At 40.3% G+C, this 19,770-nt stretch overlaps 2 protein-coding genes across 2 annotated transcripts; one reads left to right on the top strand and one right to left on the bottom strand.

Annotated features, from left to right (window-relative positions):
- Positions 1–10: 10 nt before the first annotated feature.
- Positions 11–6,688, top strand: uprt (uracil phosphoribosyltransferase (FUR1) homolog (S. cerevisiae)). Its single transcript, XM_019265491.2, has 8 exons — positions 11–322; positions 415–657; positions 2,145–2,187; positions 2,276–2,345; positions 2,561–2,623; positions 4,574–4,735; positions 5,399–5,497; positions 6,265–6,688. Exons 2-8 carry the CDS (start codon positions 416–418, stop codon positions 6,369–6,371), a joined length of 786 nt encoding a protein of 261 aa, XP_019121036.1. The 5' UTR covers positions 11–322; position 415; the 3' UTR covers positions 6,372–6,688.
- Positions 6,689–7,631: 943 nt separating this feature from the next.
- On the bottom strand, positions 7,632–13,045 carry zdhhc15b (zDHHC palmitoyltransferase 15b). Its single transcript, XM_010754621.3, has 11 exons — positions 12,849–13,045; positions 12,401–12,427; positions 12,220–12,314; positions 11,939–12,059; positions 11,579–11,648; positions 11,259–11,291; positions 11,050–11,170; positions 10,717–10,849; positions 10,407–10,533; positions 9,905–10,023; positions 7,632–8,656 (listed from the first exon to the last, which is right to left on the bottom strand). Exons 1-11 carry the CDS (start codon positions 12,964–12,966, stop codon positions 8,610–8,612), a joined length of 1,011 nt encoding a protein of 336 aa, XP_010752923.1. The 5' UTR covers positions 12,967–13,045; the 3' UTR covers positions 7,632–8,609.
- Positions 13,046–19,770: the final 6,725 nt, after the last annotated feature.

Below are 19,770 nucleotides of genomic sequence, written 5' to 3'. Positions count from 1 at the left end.
GAAGGCAGCAGCAGGAGGAGGAGGAGGAGGCGGGGACGGTCGGGTCAACACGCCGGGACCGAGCGTCACATCCGGGCTCCGGCAACGTTGCTGTCAGTGTCAATGCCAAAAGCTAGCGAGGCAAAGCGAAGCAAAGCTCGTTTTTGTGCACTTAAAAGCGGCTTGTTTTCGTTTTAACACGACGCGATAGAGCACTCAAAGGCTTGTGAGTGTAATCCCGGTGTGCAGTCTTTAAAGTGTAGCCGCGTGAATCGGGGAAATCTCACTTCAAAACAACGAGGCGAAAAAAACAGGAGGAGGAACACGTTGCCTTTGTCGGCGGGTCAGTCTGTAAGAAGTGGGTCAAAGAGAAACGCCACCTGGCTTTAGCACAGTTATAAGGGAATAACCCACCTTTTTTAAGTCGGTACTCAGGATGCCATGCCACAATCAGCAGCTGAACAATGTCAACAGTGGCCAGGAGCACCCGATGAAGCAAGTCCGGTTTGCAAGCAGCAGCAGCAGCAGCAGCAGCAGCAGCGTGTCTGCAGTGCTGTCCAACTCTGACCCAGCTGATGCCTCCATACAGCCTGACAGCCAAGATAACCTGGGACCACAGCTTAAACTGCTCCCTCTGAACGACCAGATCCGAGAGTTACAGACTATAATCAGAGACAAGTGAGTCCTTACTCTTCTTGTTATCACACACAGACAACAACAACAACAACAACAACAACAAAACACACAATCTGGTGGCTGTGCTTGCACAAAGTGTTATAACACCTCCTCAAGACAAAGCATGAGGGACTCACAGAGTATTGCAATCAACTGTGAGTAACTAATATTGTCAAGTGCAAAAAAACAAACAAAAAAAAGCATTAATTAATTGTTTTATCAAAGTTTAGTCATACCTAGATAGATATTTTATTATCTTTATTGTTCCAGAGGGAAATTCAAGCATTCAAGTAGCAGCATGAGACATACATTAAAATTAGACCTATAAAGATACATTTGAATTTAAATTAAACCTGGAAAAATTATATAAAAAGTAAAAAATAGGAATTAAAAATGTAAAAATAAGAACACAAGAGATTAAAAATAACAAAATACAGTTAAATTAGACCCTAGAAAATTAATGACAGTTATAGTATTGTCAGTACAGACTCAGTGTCGTATAACTGTATCAGATATACTGTATACTGTATGTGTCTTCTGGCCCTAATGCTGACCCAGAAAACACTGGTAATTGCGACTGACCCGGTTTAACCTTTTCAGTGTCACTGTTTCGCCAGCTGGTCAGTCGAGGCAAACTCATGCCGTGCAGCTAAACATCCTTAAAACCCCAAAAAAAGATTTTGAGTCTCCACTGAAGTGGACGTCCCAAAGTTTACAACAAAACCAAACGTGACAGATATCTCAGATATTTCCATTTTTCTGGGAAGATGTAGTTTAAATGTTTCACTCAGTGTGAACTTTATAGTTTCAATGGAGATCTGGAACGAGCTAATAAAGATATACAACATATATGATGCTGTCAAGACAGTCCATCCATTCATTTTCTGTAACCATTAACCCGCATCAGGGTCGCAGGGAGCTGAATTCATAGACTTAGGGTGAGAGGCGAGGTGCACGGTCACTGTCAAGACGGTAGAGCTGGTCGTCCACTAATCAGATGATCGGTGGTTCAATCCCCGGCTCCTCCAGTCTGCATGTCGAAGTGTCCTTGGGCAAGATACTGAACTCCAAATTGCTCCAAAATGCTGTAAATGTGTAACGGTTAGCTCCTAAAACTGTTGAGCAATTGGTATCTTGCATGGCAGCCAATGCCATCAGTGTGTGAATGGGTGAATGAGATGGTAGTGGTAAGTACACTCCATTTAGTAAAAATTAATTTCCAACTTTAAAGCTTCCCGAAGGGGAAATTAAAAGAATCTGGATGTTTAGATGTTTAGTTAGATACTGTTTCTTAGTCACTGTTATAATAAAATAAAGACATAGTAGAATAATATAATAAAACCTTAGCACAAGCATCAAAGAAGTAGTTTATTTGATCTTACCTTAAACTTAGACGAATCAGTTTGACACACATAAATGTTTGTATGATAACAGAAGAAGGAAGGATGGGTTTGGTCCTTCTAATCAAATGCCTGTATTCATATTTTCAGGACGACCAGCAGAGGAGACTTTGTGTTTTGTGCCGATCGACTGGTGAGATCATGACCTAATATTACATATTGTTTGTGTGTGTTTTTATAAGCTACAAGGTGCAAGCTTCTTCTTCTTTCTCCAACAACAGATCAGACTAGTAGTTGAAGAGGGTTTGAATCAGCTCCCCTACTCGGAGTGCACTGTGACCACACCAACCGGTGAGGATCTCTTTCTCCTTTTTCTCTAATAACAGAACAAAGTTTCTCCAACATGTAAAATCCCCTGAACTCAGCCGGATAGAGCTGACTAATTATGATAACGTGAAAAGCAAAAAATAAGTGCACGGTTCCCATCCTGTGTTTTACCTTCAGCATGTATGAGTGGGCTTGTTCAGAGCAGTTACATTTGTGAATGTTCCCACATTTTTCTGCAGGGTATAAGTACGAAGGTGTCAAGTTTGAAAGAGGCAACTGCGGAGTCAGCATAATGAGGAGTGGTAAGTGGAACCTGCTGAAGCGCACCTACCGAATTAGAGTCTTTCCTTTTGTGAGTGCTTGCGTTATGTCTTCTGTGCATTATGTGATTTCTGCTGTATATTCTGTTCTGCACATATTCATCAGGTCAGGCTGATGGTGCTCTGGACCGTACACTTCTTCTCTCTCTGTGAAACTGATTGATCATTTGAATACTAAATGATGCAACAGAATAATGTTACACAGGACCTTGAGACAGATACAGTGCTGTGCTATACAGAGCATGCTCCCTGAAGGCATCGCAGTCAGCGGCAGTGTGTACTTTCTCCTTCAGATTTAATGACACTGTTATCGCTGTCAAATGCAAAACTTATAGCAGTTATTGCGATACCTGTGTTATACTTTTGTGACGATAACACTAGAGTATAAAATGTAAAATCTGAAAGGCAGCACACTTGTTTTCTATGTCTACACAATGGTGGCACCTTGACACACAGAAACACCTTGATGTTCATTAGCTCGACAGAATACAAGGCTGTTCTATTTCTCAGTGACATAACAGCATCGCAGAAAAGCAGAACTTTGATCACGTCTGCTCTTCAGATTGGCATATCCAGGCTACTGTACCTTTAAAACATCTCTCTGCATAGTGCGTTCACTGTGTTCTGTGGATATGAAATGACATAATGCTACACAATGTGGCCGCTGTGTGCTGCACTTCAGTGTGATGGAGCACAGTCTTTTATTTATTCACTAAAGTGGAGGGAAAATTGCCACAGCATTATTCTTTTTATGATATTTGAAATAACAGCACTTGCATAGGTGTTTTTCACTCTGTGTTTAGAGACAGAAGCACTTTATTGATTTTCATGAGCATTACTCCTTCTGTCCACTTAACAATTACTCTTAGAGTGGCAAGATCAACAGAGCGAAATGGAAAAATCAACAAAAAACTTGACAGTTGTATAATTTATTGAAGTCAAATAAGTTATGTATTGCACTATATTCTATCACAATATTCGGCATGTCACAAGCCAACAGGGAACTGCAACGAAACTCTACAAAGTATTGTGATAATCGAAGACTTTCTGGTGATTCCTATCCCCTTTTTTTATTTGTATGTATGTCTCATTGCAAAAAAAATTATAATAATAATTGGAAATAGGGTTGCAAAGATTTCAGAAACTTTTCATGGGAAGTTAAGCTGGGGAATTTTGGAAATATTCAAAACCAGAAACATAAATTATGGAAATGTATGGTAATTAACTGGAAATTGGGGGTAATTTAAACAAACGTATCCTATCCAAACATAAATATAAACATTTTGTTTTGTCATAAGCAGACCCTATCCAAACATAAATATAAACATTTTGTTTTGTCATAAGCAGACATTCATCCATCCAAAATAATACAAAACAAAACATGACATTTCAACAGATTTATTTGTAAGTAGAACTTTATCAAGTTTGAATTATTTTAGTGAATAATATTATGTAGTCCAGTAGCTCAAATGTGTGTCTTTAATAGTCTGTTCTCTGCACTCAAAGTGTGGTCCAGGTTGCAGAAGTCATATGTGCATGTAGCGGGGCGTGGCCTCAATAGCTCTGCAGTAAGCAGTGTGCTATGTGCATAAGATTGAGGAATAGCAGGTATTCAAGTGTACTGGCATGAAGTCTGGTTATTTTAGTCAAAATGATGCTAAAATATATTTAACAGTTTCCTCTTATGGGCCAGCCTTGAGTTTTATGAAGTTCATTCCCATTTATTACCATAAATTCCTGTTAATTCCCATAAATTCCTGTTTTTTCTCATGGAAAGTGTCCAACTTTGAAAATTCCAGGAATTTTGTAACCCTATTTGGAAATAAGCATTGATGTAAAACAGTAACGCTTGCACAAAAGCCTCCAAACAACAACTTTAAAACTTAAAAACAAGATTTCTATCCCAGTCATGTACTGTGTGTCTCACCACAGGTGAGGCCATGGAGCAGGGTCTCCGGGACTGCTGCCGCTCCATCCGGATTGGCAAGATCCTCATCCAGAGTGACGAGGAGACACAGAAAGCCAAAGTCTACTATGCCAAGTTCCCTCCTGATGTATACAGAAGAAAAGTGCTGCTCATGTACCCCATCCTTAGTGAGTAACAGAGGTCTGAGTGCAGTTTATCTTGCTGATGACTCCAGTTTACCACCCTCAGTGTCCTGTAAATGTCAAGAGATGTCTATTTTTGTGCAAATGTAAAAACAGTTCCATGTATTTATTCATTTTGAGAAATCTCCCTTGAGTTGACCTTCACCACCACAACTGCATTTCCACATCACACTGGTCCATTCACACTGTTCTGATAATTATAGCTCTCATGAGGGAAATTATACACTGCCTGGGAGATAGCCACCAAGCTGCTGAATAGCATAATGAGGGCCAACAAAAATAGTATCTTAATAGCCCTGTTTTCCCAGTGCCACAAAGCAGCATTTTTCCTACTCTCCAGTTTTTGAAAAATATGATGGCGACAGAGCCAGGTTGAACGTATGTTTTATCATGTCAGAATGATTGAACATATGGTTACACTGATGCATGCTAACAGGGTCAGAAATTAAAGCCTGCCAAGTCTCCAGACTCACGGGGAAAGTCAACCAGCACACAGCTCGGTACCTTTTTCAGATGCTGACACACTGTGATGTACGTGAAGTTAAATTATAATGCTTTTAATACTAAATTGCACACATTGGTTTTTTTTGTTTCTGTAAATGAAGTGACATTGTAAGACGTCAAAGCTGAAATGTTCTGTGTCTGCAGGTACAGGGAACACTGTGATTGAGGCGGTGAGAGTGCTGATAGAGCACGGAGTCCAGCCCAGACATATAATCCTCCTCAGCCTCTTCTCCACACCTCACGGTAAACCACCACCACCAGCCAGTTCACTGCAACTGCAGCTCATTACTCATTTTACTTTTGTTTACCCACTAGATCACACAGTTAAGTCTCCAATCTCCTCCCCACTTCTGCTCCTGCTGTATCATTGTCTTCATACAATGCGCCGCTGGTAACCACAGTGCTATTTTGCTCAGCAGTTTAACCAACAATGGTTTTAAATGAGTGAACAAAGGACCAAATTATTTAAAAAATTGGACCAGAAATAGGGTTGTCCTGGACAAATCCCCCCCTTTGGAATTGTAAGAGTAGTTTTCTACTAGCCAGCTTGCCATGACATTTAACATGGATATTCGTGGTATCCCAGAGAGGGAGATTTTTTTTTACCATTTGACCTTTTTTCTAGTGCCATCATGGAACCAAAATTTCCACTTTAACACAAGAGATATTGAAATCTGAAGGGCATGTTACCATAAAATCTTCTAAGCTCTCTAATGCCTCTAAGAGGATGATGCCTGTTGATTTTAATAACGCTGCAGACTTTCCTGTCACACCAACCTCAAGACAGACTAAAAAAGCCAAAGGAATTAGCACACCATCCATTATGATTATTTTCACTAATGCTTGAATAAATATGAATTCCTGTTCAGTCATGTTTACACACTTATCTGCAAAACCGTCATGGAAAATAGTTTGCTAAAAAGCATAATACTGGAAAAGAAAATCTGTATTCATGCCTTCATTTTAGCTTCAAGAGGGACATGTTAACTGTTTATTTATTTCTCTCCCAGGAGCCAAATCTATAATCCAGGAGTTCCCAGATATCACCATCTTGACCACAGAGGTTCACCCAGTGGCTCCAACACATTTCGGGCAGAGGTATTTTGGCACTGACTAAACCTGAGGACAACCATGAGGAACATGATCTGCAGATTGTTTTGAGTATATTTTGTCCTGTTTTATTTAAATGTATCTCATGTTCTCCTCGTTGTGCCAAATACTGCTCTTTCATCTCCAAACTTCCTCAACTGATACAAAATTATTCATCTGATCGATTGTATTTATTATGATGTGTTTTTGCTGTGAATACACGTGAAAAAAGAACACCACGGAACCTTATAAAGAGTTCAACTTGGATCATTTTATTTTGCATGTTACAACAACTGATGGAAAATAAAGACTTTATATTTGTTAACTGACAGAACAGCAAATGAAGCAGTATCAGTACTTTTGTTGGTTCAGAGGTGTCGGAAAAAGGGAAGCGCCACAATCACATACTCCAAAAACAATTCAAAAAGGGACCATACTGTGTGTACTCTAGCAATATTGAACTCCTGGGTATAATTTGTCATCTTCTCTTGTCATAAATATCCCGCTATCTGATAAAAGCCCATTGCTTCATTTTATTTATTTTAAGTGTCACTTAATGGAGCAAAATATACAGACACCGCCTGCAGCAGTAAACTCAATACACAGGAAAATAGCTGAACGTTATAACAATAAATAGACACAAGACTACATGAAACACTCAACATCCACATCTTTCCTAATTTATACATGCTTCCAAACACCGAATCATACTTCAGATAAAAAGACACAGTTTGAATCAGTAAATGAGTTATGTAGTTCTCAGACACGAGCAGCATTTGATTTGGCTTACCCAACATAGTAGAAAAATGGATCTGATGAAGCAAGTTCAAGTGTCAAGATCAAACCTTATCAAGGTTTGATAAAGGCCCAACTCTTACCTCATACTGAATAAATGGGTGTACTCAGTCACAGAAATGGTTTTCAACTAAGTACACTAGCTAAAGACACCATAAACCAAAACCAAAGCAGTCTCAATGAGGAGAATCAGTATCATTGGTATTAAAATCTTCAAAATACATAAACACAGGTAGAAAAACTTTAGAACATATTGCAGAGGACAGCTGACCTCTACCAACCAGTGGATGAGGATCAGTCTTTATATACATGTACAGTTATCCGCATGTTTAAAAAGATCAAAAGTGAAAACAGACATCGAAGAACTGATATGTTCCTCCTAATGTATGATTTTGTGCCCATGATGAACGCTGCTTTCACTTTGCATCCACACAGAAGTGTACTGAGGATGGCTGATATGGTAGAAAAGAAGATTGTGATAACTCTTTTTAAAAAAAAAAACGTCTATCACAGTTTGTCTCGTTTGCCCATCCTGGACTTTGAAAAAAAAAAAAACTCAAATGGATTACTGCATTTTCTAGCCAAAATTTAATTCATAATATATTCAGGATATTACTACTATTAAAATGATAAACAAGTTTGCCATAATACTCTGGTTGAAATTTTCAAATATGAGCTGTAGCTGTGTAGCAAAGCTACAAATTTATTCTAGTTTTGTTTTTATTACGGTTACCAGACATTGGTAATGGCATTTTTAACTGAAAATAAATGCTGAAATACAAAAGCATATGAGAGGTTCTTTCATAAATATGTGCCCAAAATATTGGCACAGTCTACTCACGAGCAGGGTGCTAGATACATTCCTAGGAGAAACAAACTCCCAAAATAAGAATAAATATATTAATAAGGCGGAGGTTAAGTCAGGTATTGTAATATACTTGTGTTTGTTGAAAAATATTAACTAAAATCTTATGCTGATATGCTGCATGACCCAAACTGGTAGAGGCCAGACATCTGAATCACTAGGAGACTTGTAGCTCTAAAAGGTGCAACACTGTAAACTCACGGCCCAACACTGCAACAGAGGCATATCAGACGGAAGCTTTCCAATTAACAGTAATTTATAATCCCACAGAGGCCAGTGCCAACAACCAGAGGGAAATTGCATGTGAGGTAATATTCAAGAGATTTTTTTTTTTTCCCAAATCAAACTGATACTGTCATCCATGAGAGGAGAGATGACGCTACTGGTTGTCCATCGAGTTCCTCTGTATGTGAAACACCCAGGTAAAAGTGGCAATGAGAATCCGAATGCAGGTTTTGATCCACACGTTTGGCCCCCTTCAGATTTTTTTATATTTTTTGTGTCAGTGTCTGAACATCCACATGATTTGGAATGCGTTTGCCTCATGGTACACAGTGCGTGCGATATTAATATATATCCTCTGTACCAGTGTATTACGTCCTTAAATTACTCTTCCTCCATCTCTATGGTAACAGAGGGGTCGTGGTCCTCAACTGCAATGAGAAACAAAGAAATGATAAGAAATATATATATATATAATTTCAGCATACATTATTTTGTGTGTGGGTGTGTTTGTTGCTGTATCTGATTGAGCCCATATAGTAGTTGACATTATATTGCACATGACCACCAGGTGGTAGCAGAATATTACAGTTTGAATTCAAAGACAGCAAACTAGTGTGCAAAGGGGAGAGTGTTGCCTCCAGATTACTGAATTTGAACACACGTGCTGTTGTTCTGTGTAAATTTGTTTGTTTCACTATGGCAATCACATCTCTAAAGCCTTTTTACCACCAAGATTACAAAGTGTGTCCTCCTGAATGCTCGTGATGAGTGCTACAAGGTTAAGTCGGCTTTCTACAGAAGATACTTTAGCTGTGAATGTGGATCTAGATCCAGATCGACTGTATTTTTTGATTTTGAAAATGGAGAAATTATTTATATGCTACGGAGGCTTTGGAAAATATTTTCCGCACAACAAAAGCACTAATGTTGCATTTCAGAGTGTGATCAGAATCAGAATTCATCTCGATAACTTAGAAAGAGACGTTTGAAAATAATTAAAGACAAAGCAAATAAATAAAGATCAAGGCAGTTTAAACTCTCTCTGTTGACTCTGTTTTTAGATTTAACTGAAAGACACTGCGATCTGAAAAAACTTAATTTTGTGAAGAAAATCCAATGCAAATTGCATTTGCAGCTTAGTGTTACAGTCTCACCACAAATTAAAGTGCAGGATAATTTAAAAAGTGAAAATTGTCCAAAAAGAAACACAGTAACTGAGTGTGTGATGAGGTCATATCTGGAAAAACAGCCATACACAGTCGTGTGTGTGAGCTGTGCCAGCGTCTATGATATGTGGTTGGGTCACGTCAGGAGTATTTCTAAAAGCGGTGGATACATCAGTGGGTTTGCAGTGATAATAATGCTTCCTACACTTCATGGAAAGACAAGTGCATTGATAACTATTTTGGTTTTGTAGTGCACAAATACAATCAGTGTCCAGAGCATGCTCCCTGAAGTGTCGATTTAAAAACAGCACTTTCATTTTGTCATTTTTTGGATTAGTCGTTTTATTTATTGTAATGAAACACTAAAAATAGCACCTTTTCTGCAGTTAGACAAACTCTTTATACTCTGCAAATACACTTTTTCACTTACTGACCTCATTTTATTATACTGAAAGGAGTTTGTGATACACGCGATAGTGTAACGCATATGACAAAATTAAAGTTACTCACCCAAGCTTCCTTCCTCAGACCCGTCATCCGACTCCTCCCACATGTCCTCATTAGCTAATAAGGGGTTGTGGGATTCAGAACTGCGGTTCTTTAAGGGGAAGTAGTGGCCATTCCCTTCACTGACAGGTTCACGGCACAAAAGAAGATAGAGTTAATTAATAAACTGTGACCACAATGTAGTCCCATCCATTAAACACATCCCGTTTTATACTTTACATTTAGTCATGTATCTGATGCTTTTATCTGAAGCAACTTACAAAAAAAAAAAAAGAGAGACAATCAAGGTGCTTTGTTCATTAGCTCCAACTCAGCTACATGTAAAACTGTGCACACGTTCTCAATTCAGATCATCTATTCTTACATCCTGTATTTTTATTATAGCATGGATTATTTAAATTATTATGGGCATTTATGTTCCCTGATTCAGTATTTGGTCAAAGACAGGTTTAGTACAGGAGGTGCATCACTGAAAAAAAAGGAATCAGCTAATTATCTTACTCACCTTGTGAAGACAGGGATGAACCACAGTCTCCGATTCTCTCCAAATACCTGCAGCAAGTTTCTGCGTATACCGACATTGAAGCCATTTCTGTCTGGTCCACTGACAAAAACAGGAGCCGAGAAGGCCTCTAGACAATGGAAAAACAACTGTGGGTCAAAATATGCCTTCATGCTTCAATCCTTTACAAAGGGCCTGCATTCACAACACAAGAGTTCTTCCCAGCAAATAATTTATAAGTCATTTAGGACGTGAGAGAGCAGCTCAATGAGCAGAACGAAGGGTGTTTTCTGATAAATATGTAAACCCTCACCTAGAGTGGATCTGTTTTTGGCCACCAACCAACAGTGGTAGCCAAAGAGGAACATGAGACTGACGAAGAACATGAGCGCCACAAACATGAGAAAAAGGACATGAAACTTTGCGGGCCCATTTGGCAAATCCCCCTGGGAGAGAAAGAAACAGGAGAACGAGAAACTTGAGAAAAACGGTGCTCTTTAAAAAGGTATAACTCACGACAGAAGCTTTAGTTCTCCATTGTCGTGGAGTTGCAACAGCGCTGACTGTAACTGCAACTCGCACTCGTCATATGACACCAATATCAAATGCTGAGCATGAGTGATAATTTAAGACTAATGACGCTCACCACCCAGAATTTGAGGAAGTACTGAAAGACCGTTGCTGCGATGAAGACGCAGTAGAGCATGGAGTAGGAGAGGAAAAGCAGGAAAAACTTGTAGTTGGAGAAGCCCACACAGTTGTTCACCCTGAAAGTAAAATAGAAAACATGACGTCAGAACAACATTAATGAATAGATTCCTCCAAACAGGTAAAAAAATACAGGTTTCTACTCACCAGGGACAGTGATGGTCCATCTTCAAGACACATCTTTAAAAGAAAAAGACAGTTTTGATAGTACAGTAGCTATGTTGGAGCAGTAAATATCTTCCAGTCTAACCTTCAATACAACCTTCATTACAGGTCTTCTGACATTGATCTGCTGATTCCACTTGGTAAACCTCTGTTCTGATTGATCATTAGGATATTCTTTCTGAGAGATAGTGCCAACAAAGCAACACCTTCTAATTATCACAGTCAGTCCCCGGCCAACAAATATCTCCTTGCCTGGGGTAATCTTTCTGGATGAATAGATTGAGGAGGAAAGTGTGACTTACGTTTCACAAACTGAGCAGTGGTGACAGCGGTCAGGCTTCAGTACCTGGCAGCGGTCGCAGAACCTGATAGCTAGAGACAAGAGGATGGCCAGTTGAAGGAAGGACATCTGAGCTGAGCTTACCCTTCGCTTACTTCCTGCAGCCTAGAACTTACTCTGAGCAATCAGCACTAATGAAAGAGATACATTGCCTGATTACTCTGGATGGGGATGCTCTGGAGAGCACACACAGAGCTAATTGCCCTAGCCTTCTTGCTTTCAACGCACACAGATCATGTGCAGGATAACAGACTTGCGTGTACCTGGTTTTAAGATACAGCGAATGAGTAGGAATCATACGTCCGTACGGGGGAAAACTTACCTCCAGATTGTGCTCGAGTAAAGATGGGCAGTTTCTTCGCAATCTCAACCAGGATTTGTTTCTGGGCGTCCGGCCTCTCCTCCATCTCGTATCTTTGCTTGTCCGAGTACGACAGCTGAAACTAGAGCAGCGAACACGCACACACACACACACACACACACACACACACACACACACACACCGGATTTGTCTTTTTTTTATATCACAGACGTATTGTGTGGCACAATAAATCAATGTCACACTACGCTCAGCCTGGCAATATTCAACACTGTTCAGCGTACCTTCTTGCACGGTGATGCAGGTGGGGTGAATATGGACTTCCAGTAGGTCCAGGAGAACATCACAAAGCAGATATGAAACGCAAGTAGATAGGCCACTGCAAGACACACATTAAAGAAACATTAAGTGGATTTGTTTCAGCATGGCACACATAAATATGTGGAGGGGGGGGTGTTTTCTCACCTTTTTCCAGCGTGTTGGTGAGTGTAACTGTGAAAAGAAACAAGAATATGGTCAAATAAAAAAACACAGAGATGAGCAACAGTGGAGCAAACTCTCTGTACAAACACTGGTGGTGTGGTTATTCAAAAGAGGAACCGGCTAACACGACGAGCCAGATTGACAGGTCGTGGCTAAGACGCACGACAATGTCCAGATCTGTGTGTGCGTGTGTGTGTGTGTGTGTGTGTGTGTGTGTGTGTGTGTGTGTGGTTAACGTGACTTTTGTCGAACAAAGCTAAAATCTTCACATAGCCACATTAAAAACAAACACAAGCTCAACCACTTCCGCTTAGCTCCGGCTCGTTATGTTTGTTTTTTTTTGCTGTGCGGCAATCTGCGGGGGTTTGTCTCCGGTTATAGAAAAACGCGTAAAAATCACAACAACACGAGCACAGATTGACATACTTACAGAGACATAGCTCAAAGACGTAGGCGTAGTATGACCACAGCACCACGGATGTTATAATAAGCACAGGGATCCAGGAGAAAACCCTCTGACAGCATCTCAAACCTCTGGAGAGAGCCATGTTACATCTAACCCCTGTTTCTTATCTGCGCTCCGCTATCGAGCCTGGGATTTATCCATCGGTGACATCGGCGAGCGATTCACCGCAGATCCTGGATCCTGTTTTAAAAACACAGTGAGACTGCGTCGTTTGTAGTTTGTAGTCTGAAATGTTTTTTTTTTTGTTTTGTTTTTTGTGTTTTAATGAAATAAAATAATTGAAAACATAACACGACAACATTTTGAGTGAAATCAAACTCAAAATGTAAAAGTTTAAAGGTCAGGTGTGTAACATTTAAGCCAGGGGGGGTGTCCAAACTTCTTTTAAAGAGGGACAGATTAAAAACATTTAAAATGCACTGTTCTGTAACAATTATAGATATATATTATAGATATATTATAGAGATATGGAGATATGATAGATAGATAGATAGATAGATAGATAGATAGATAGATAGATAGATAGATAGATAGATAGATAGGATAGTCCTACGCTTTTAACATATGTCATTTTGAGTGTACATGTAGACTGGTCAATAACTGTAAATCCTGTCCATACTGCCATATTACCATACTTATATTTATACTAATAACTCGTTTACAACTGTGCCATAAGATACTTTAGCTTGTATATATTTTAGATTTGTAATTTTTATTTTATATTTTTTATATTTTTTTTTTTTTACATCTTTTACTTATTTTTATACTTCATGTCTATGCTTTTGGGATAAGAGGGAATTAATTTGAGCTTATTAGCAGCATTAGCAGATAGATAGTATAAGAGATAGAGAGATAGATAGATAGATAGATAGATAGATAGATAGATAGATAGATAGATAGATAGATAGAAGTGTATCAACCTCCATAAAGCACCATAAAATGTACGACACTTTCCAGCAGAAATAAACATACATACAGCCTGGTTCAGGCAACGGTTTTGGTCTAATATTATTCTATTAAGGCTTAAAGTTATACATAATAACAGCGTGGCCACTTGATTGACTGTAAGTGCCATACAGATGACTTTTAGAGCACCCAGGTGTCATTGGGCCCGCCTAGGTCCACCAATGATCCACGTCATTGCTGTTATTAGATCAGCTTGGATGCGGAAGAAGCTCTTCTTCGGCTTCAAAACAGCGCTTCTGAAACCTACGGGCGATGTCACTGTGTCCATCTTTATCTGTCATTGGTCCAGAGCCTGTAAACTGTATTTCCTTGAGCAGCCACTTGAGACAGGTTGCAGAAGTGAGTCAGTCTCCATAAACACCAGTATTAAATGCACTATTTAATATAATATATTATACAAGTACAGAGACATTACATTTGACTCTTTGTTAACTTTATTCCCATGCATACATACTGTACATTGCAAGCAATTTAGGGTTCAGTGTCTTGTCAAGGAGTCTACCAAATGCTCAACTCACTCTTCCAGTCTCTCGAGTTTTGCCTTTTCACAAGTCCTATATATTCCAGCTCATAGTAGCATGACCAAACTACAACTCTCACCTCTCACTACTTGTTTTTTCTGCGTTTTTGTCTTTAGTGGACAGTGGAGAGCTGACAAGAAATGAGGGCAGAGGGATGGGGATGACAAGCAACATAGCTCCCACAGCTGGACCTGAACCGGGATGGGTTTAACTTTAACAGTACTTTTTCAATTAAGTGCTCTGTTTACTCCTGTGTGCTCAATTTATAGGTTACACAACACCTGGATTTCTGTCCAAATCTCTGCAGGCCACACACACACACACACACACAAACAAGAAATCACCTAAATGTTTGGCTCTCCCAAGAACTAAATTGGATCAGCATCTTTCAGTGTAAGCCGTGGAGTACTGCTGCAGTTCGTTTACTTTTATTAAAAATAATGTTCCCCTTCTCCTTTAAACCTTTCTGTGAATTACATCATGTCGAGTTGTTTGTTATTTGAATTTAATGTGATAGTACTGCAATGAGTTACTTTCATCCCTGCCTTCTCCGATCTATGTACTTAAACAGCTCAACTTTAGATTCGACTGGATTACATTAAACTTTAATGATACTGGAGGTAATTCTTGTGTTGCAGCAACAAACAGTAAGACGCATCAGAGGGAAATGTAAGAACAAATGAGTGTTGCATACACAACTTACAAACTCAGTACTTGGACATGTGTTTGTATATTATGGGAATAACATGGCTTCCAGTAAAAACAGTAATAGCATAAGCAGCAGCAATCTCATGCGTGTAATAACAAACACAATGTGAGAGTCTTGTATTACATGATAAAAGATTGTCTAACATCAGTTTATTAGAAAACAGTAGGTGCAAATGTCTACATATGTAGTATTTTCACATTAATGTGTTAATAGCTGTCATATTCTGCAAGTATAAGGTGAGGCAGAGCTTGTCCTGGAAGTTGTGATTGATGTTTGCACACTGGCTTCCTGTCACACCTTGTGGTATGAGGTGGACGATGTAGGTGCTTCAATGCACGTCACAGAGGAGATAAAAAAGGATTGTGTGTGTTACTGTCTCCGGGGTGTCAGGTTCAGGCCTATGACAGCCAGCCTTTTCACTTTGTTTGTCTTGTCTGCCTCCGCTGTACACTAGATTAATAATGCTCAAGGAACGATTGATGACACAGACTCATCTGCGTAGTGCCATTTGAGGTTAGGAGCAGCTGCTAACTCCTGATAGTTGGAGATGTTAGTTCTCTCGCTTTGCCGGTAATTAACTAACAGTTTCTTTATCTTTCCGGCTGAACTCAGATATTTTCCTTTTCATAGCTGAAATTCTCTGACACAAAATAGAGAGCCAATCTGAAAACTCTAGAGATTACATGGCTCACTATTGAATGAGTGAGACAGAGAAGATTTACACTACAGCCACTGTTAGGTCGTCTTATCTCACTGTGGGCTCAGGGGAACTGGTCCGGGATCCAGAACTGACCCTGATCTATTGCTTGTTGAGCATCCCAGGAGAGGGATCCCTCCTCTGTTGCTCTTTCCTGAGGTTTCGTCCATTTTGGTCGAGCAATCGCTCACAATTGCAAAAGCAATTGATAGTGCCATTGATAGTTCCCAAAGGATTTGGGGGGAGGTTTTTCTTATCTAAATCAAGGTCAAAGACAGAGGATGTGATATGCTGTACAGATTGTAAAGCCCCTTGAGGCAAATATGTCATTTGTGATTTTGGTCTAGACAAATAAGATTAACTTGACTCTCACAACTTAAAGTTTTAGAATATAAAATGATACATTTTAAGTTATTTAACAACCTTTCTGCTGTTATGTTTTCAAATTCCACCAATCATGTAAACCCAGAATCAGTTTATCACTAAATGGGGAAATTATTATCTTTGGGATTTTTTTTTTACACTGTTGTGCAGTCCAAAGACATGCAGTTAATAGGTTAGTTGTGATATTGCCCGTAGGTGTCAATGTGAGTGGTTGTTTATCTCTAGTGCCCTGTGATGAACTGGTCCTGGGTGTACCCCACCTCTTACCGATAATGACGATCAGCCAAACCATGGTTGGATAAGCATAACAGATAGGACGTCAAAACCACGTGCACTTTGCAGTAGTCACCAATAGGGGCACTATGAGACTGCTTTAAAACCATAACCGCAGCCTTGCAGCCACAGACATCATCTGAGGAGCTTACAGCACACTTTAGAGCATGCTCTTCAGAGAATCTCAAATGTGAACATGAATGTGGTTATGAAATGTTAGTTTAATGTGAACCAGCAGCACTGTACATTCTGATATCCTGATCCATCAGAAGGTTAGGAGGTAAAAAATTCATCTTGTTTGAACACAGATGTGTGTTGTTATCTTTGTGACCAACAAGAAACAAACTGATCTTATGCTGGGAAGACCATCACTGCGATGTCACTATCAACACTGATCTCTGTTTATGAGTGTGTGACTCTCATTTTTATATATCCCATTAATTTCTCCTGCATCCCTTCGGAGAGAGATGCTTCATGCTTTACTCCTTTTGTTCTGAAGATTTACGACATGCCGTCATCATCTTACTGGCCATCCAACACAATGCGTAACAACCATAATAGTCTCCCCATACTGAATGCTGTGAAACTTTTCATCATGTCATGGGACCCCAGAGTCATCTGGAGCATTTAATCGTGGTCTCTAACAGCCCAGCAGTACTGTTGATCACAGGCTGAGTACAGAGGCTTTGTGTGTGTCACTGTACCACCTGCTCTCCTCCTTTTACGTAATGCAGACTCCCTCTCTGCACAGCCTTCTGGGACAGGGGTGTGAGGTGAGCTGACCCCTCTCTTCCATCACACATGTTCTCTCCTCTCCTCTCCAGGCGGCCCTTTCCCTGACATCTTCTCCCACTTCAACACATCCTGCACTCAACCCCCCTCACACGCCCCCCTCTTCTTCTGCCTCTCTCCTCTCTCTCTCTCCCTCTTCAGGCAAATAGTGTCTGCAGCTGGGTGATGACAGCTCCTCTCTCATTCAACCGCTCACTGGAGGCAGGGAGCGGCCCTCCATCCATCAGCATGGCAGCAACCCCCCCCTTACTACAAAGCCATTGTGACTAGCAAAATAGTAACGGCCTTTTAATCAAAACATTACCCCCATGTAAAAGTAAAACACAAACAGCTCATATTAACAGGTTGAGGCAGACTCCTCACTCTGGATGTGTGTGAGCGGAGCGTGTTGGCGGCGCATTCCATGCCGCCCTGGTGGTAGTCTACATAAACAGACGGTAGGGCTGGAGGAGAGCCGTTTGGGGAGAAGTCATGCGTGGCTGCAGAAAAGTGCGAAACACCGTGGTTTACAATGCACCACAATACATGCTTATTAACTGCAGAGAGGAGCACAATGGACGACACAGTCCTGTGTTGTTTGAGTTTGCTCTTGAGCTGCTGCTCACTGTTCTGCCTTGAAGATGAAGTGGCACTTAGGGTGTGCATTCATTGACCCCGAGACTCTCATGTCATGCAGTTGTGCTCTCTGCAGTCACGGCTGGTTTAGGGAATGCTGATGATGCTGTGCACTTGAGGGGTGATTCATTTGGGAGGTGTGTGTGTGTGTTTCTATGCATGTAAGGGAGTAATATAGCATCAGGCATGTATCTCTGTGAAGAAGAGGAGGGGTGGTTTTATTTGTTTTATGTGTTGCAGTCGGGGCTGCCACACTATTAGATTTTCATTTTTATAGAAGCATTCATAATATGTATAGAAAAATTCATCTTTTATGGCAAATAAATTGCAGTGACAGTTACACTGGCAACCAGCAATGAGCTGCAATAGCATTAACCACTAGTGTGAACCACAAGTGGGGACGAGGGATTTTAAGGTCCCTGTGTGTGATTTTGCCAGGCTTTATTACAGAGATTAAAAATGGATTATTATCATAATTATGTTTTCACTTTTGTATATGTCCACAGTGCATGTTGAAACACCATGTTTCTACAGTAGTGCAGAAGAGACAAACAAGGTAAATGGACTGTACTTTAGGCGGCACAGTCACCTCACAGCAAGAAGGTTCCTGGTTCGAATCTCTGCCTTGCATGGGGTCCCTCAATGTGTTCCCTCCCACAGTCCAAAGACATGCACTGTTAGGTTAATTGGTGACACTAAATTGGCCGTCTCTATGTGCCCCTACTTGTACCCCGCCTCTTGTCCAAAATCAGCTCCAGCCCCACCGTGACCCTGATGTGGATAAGGTGGTTACAGATACAGATGGATGGACTGTACTTGTACAACGCCTTTCTAATCTTCCAACCCTCAAAGCAGATACTCTACGCATCTCATTCCACCCATCACACACTGATGGCTGCCATACCAGTTACAATTGCTCATCAGTTTTAGGAACTAACTATTTACACACTAATGGCACCAAGGACACTTCGACATGCAGATCGGAGAAGGCCAAATTGGGATCAACCCGCCTATCATCTGATTAGTGGATGACCCGCTTTACCTTCTGAGCCACAGCCACCCCAAAATAAACATTAGTTCTAGACAGTTTGTTTTGTGTTTTTTGTGTGTGTTGTGCAGCCGTCGAGTTTCTTCTTCTCACACAAGGAAGAGAGGAGAGGTGACAGGGTTGCAACTGCAGCACTAGATCCCACTAAATCTACACACTGGTCCTTTAAGTGATGGTGAGGATGTTATCATTGTGTATTATTAACACAATAACAATATCTGAGTTTTAAATATCACAATTATCATCAATATTGGTACATCATCTAATTTTGTTTTTGTTTTTAACACCTCAGGATGATGCAGCATTGAGTTTGATGGGATTTCCATTAATTCCCCCACGTGCTTCAGTGTCTGGACGGGGACTTCATCATGTGTTCATTGTTTGGAGTCAATTGGAGCCCATATTGGAAAATCTGCATCATCTTAACATATTGCCATTGGTGTGTGTCCAGGGATCATAGAGTCGCTGTTGTGAGGTGCCCACAGTCAGACAAAAGGTATGTGTGTGCAAAATCAGACATGAGTACAGGAGTAATTAGAGAGACAGACCAGCACAAGAAAACACCAGCTATGACTTCACAGAACATGGTCACACATGTCCTTTGCAATTTAGCTTAACACAACACAGAAAAAGACTTATGCATTCTACTATAACCTATTAACACCCAATGCATTGCCCTGCAGTACTGCCTAGAAACTTGTTTGTTATCATTATGCATGTATGAATAAGTCATACCTTTCCTGCATTTTTTTTTTTTTTTTTTACATCATGCAGCCAAGTCTGACTCTGAGGACGACCGCAGAAACTTAGGTCTGTTTCTCACCCCCTGATGGACACGGTGGACTACAGACGTCTGGAAGCTGTTGGGTTAGTGTGACATC

The sequence above is a fragment of the Larimichthys crocea genome, chromosome I (assembly GCF_000972845.2).
Source record: "Larimichthys crocea isolate SSNF chromosome I, L_crocea_2.0, whole genome shotgun sequence".
NCBI lineage: Eukaryota > Metazoa > Chordata > Actinopteri > Sciaenidae > Larimichthys > Larimichthys crocea.
The sequence above is the reverse complement of the archived record's forward strand: the minus strand, read 5'-3'. Positions and strand labels throughout refer to the sequence as shown.

Excerpts from the sequence above, each read along its gene's own strand:
- uprt (XM_019265491.2), top strand. The coding sequence starts at position 416 with ATGCCATGCCACAATCAGCAGCTGAACAATGTCAACAGTGGCCAGGAG. Across the intron at positions 658-2,144 it reads CAGACTATAATCAGAGACAA|GACGACCAGCAGAGGAGACT; the intron begins GTGAGTCCTTAC and ends TCATATTTTCAG. Across the intron at positions 5,498-6,264 it reads CCTCTTCTCCACACCTCACG|GAGCCAAATCTATAATCCAG; the intron begins GTAAACCACCAC and ends TTTCTCTCCCAG.
- zdhhc15b (XM_010754621.3), bottom strand. The coding sequence starts at position 12,966 with ATGGCTCTCTCCAGAGGTTTGAGATGCTGTCAGAGGGTTTTCTCCTGG. Across the intron at positions 10,850-11,049 it reads ACTTCCTCAAATTCTGGGTG|GGGGATTTGCCAAATGGGCC; the intron begins GTGAGCGTCATT and ends TTTCTCTCCCAG. Across the intron at positions 8,657-9,904 it reads GTCTGAGGAAGGAAGCTTGG|TTGAGGACCACGACCCCTCT; the intron begins GTGAGTAACTTT and ends TTCTCATTGCAG.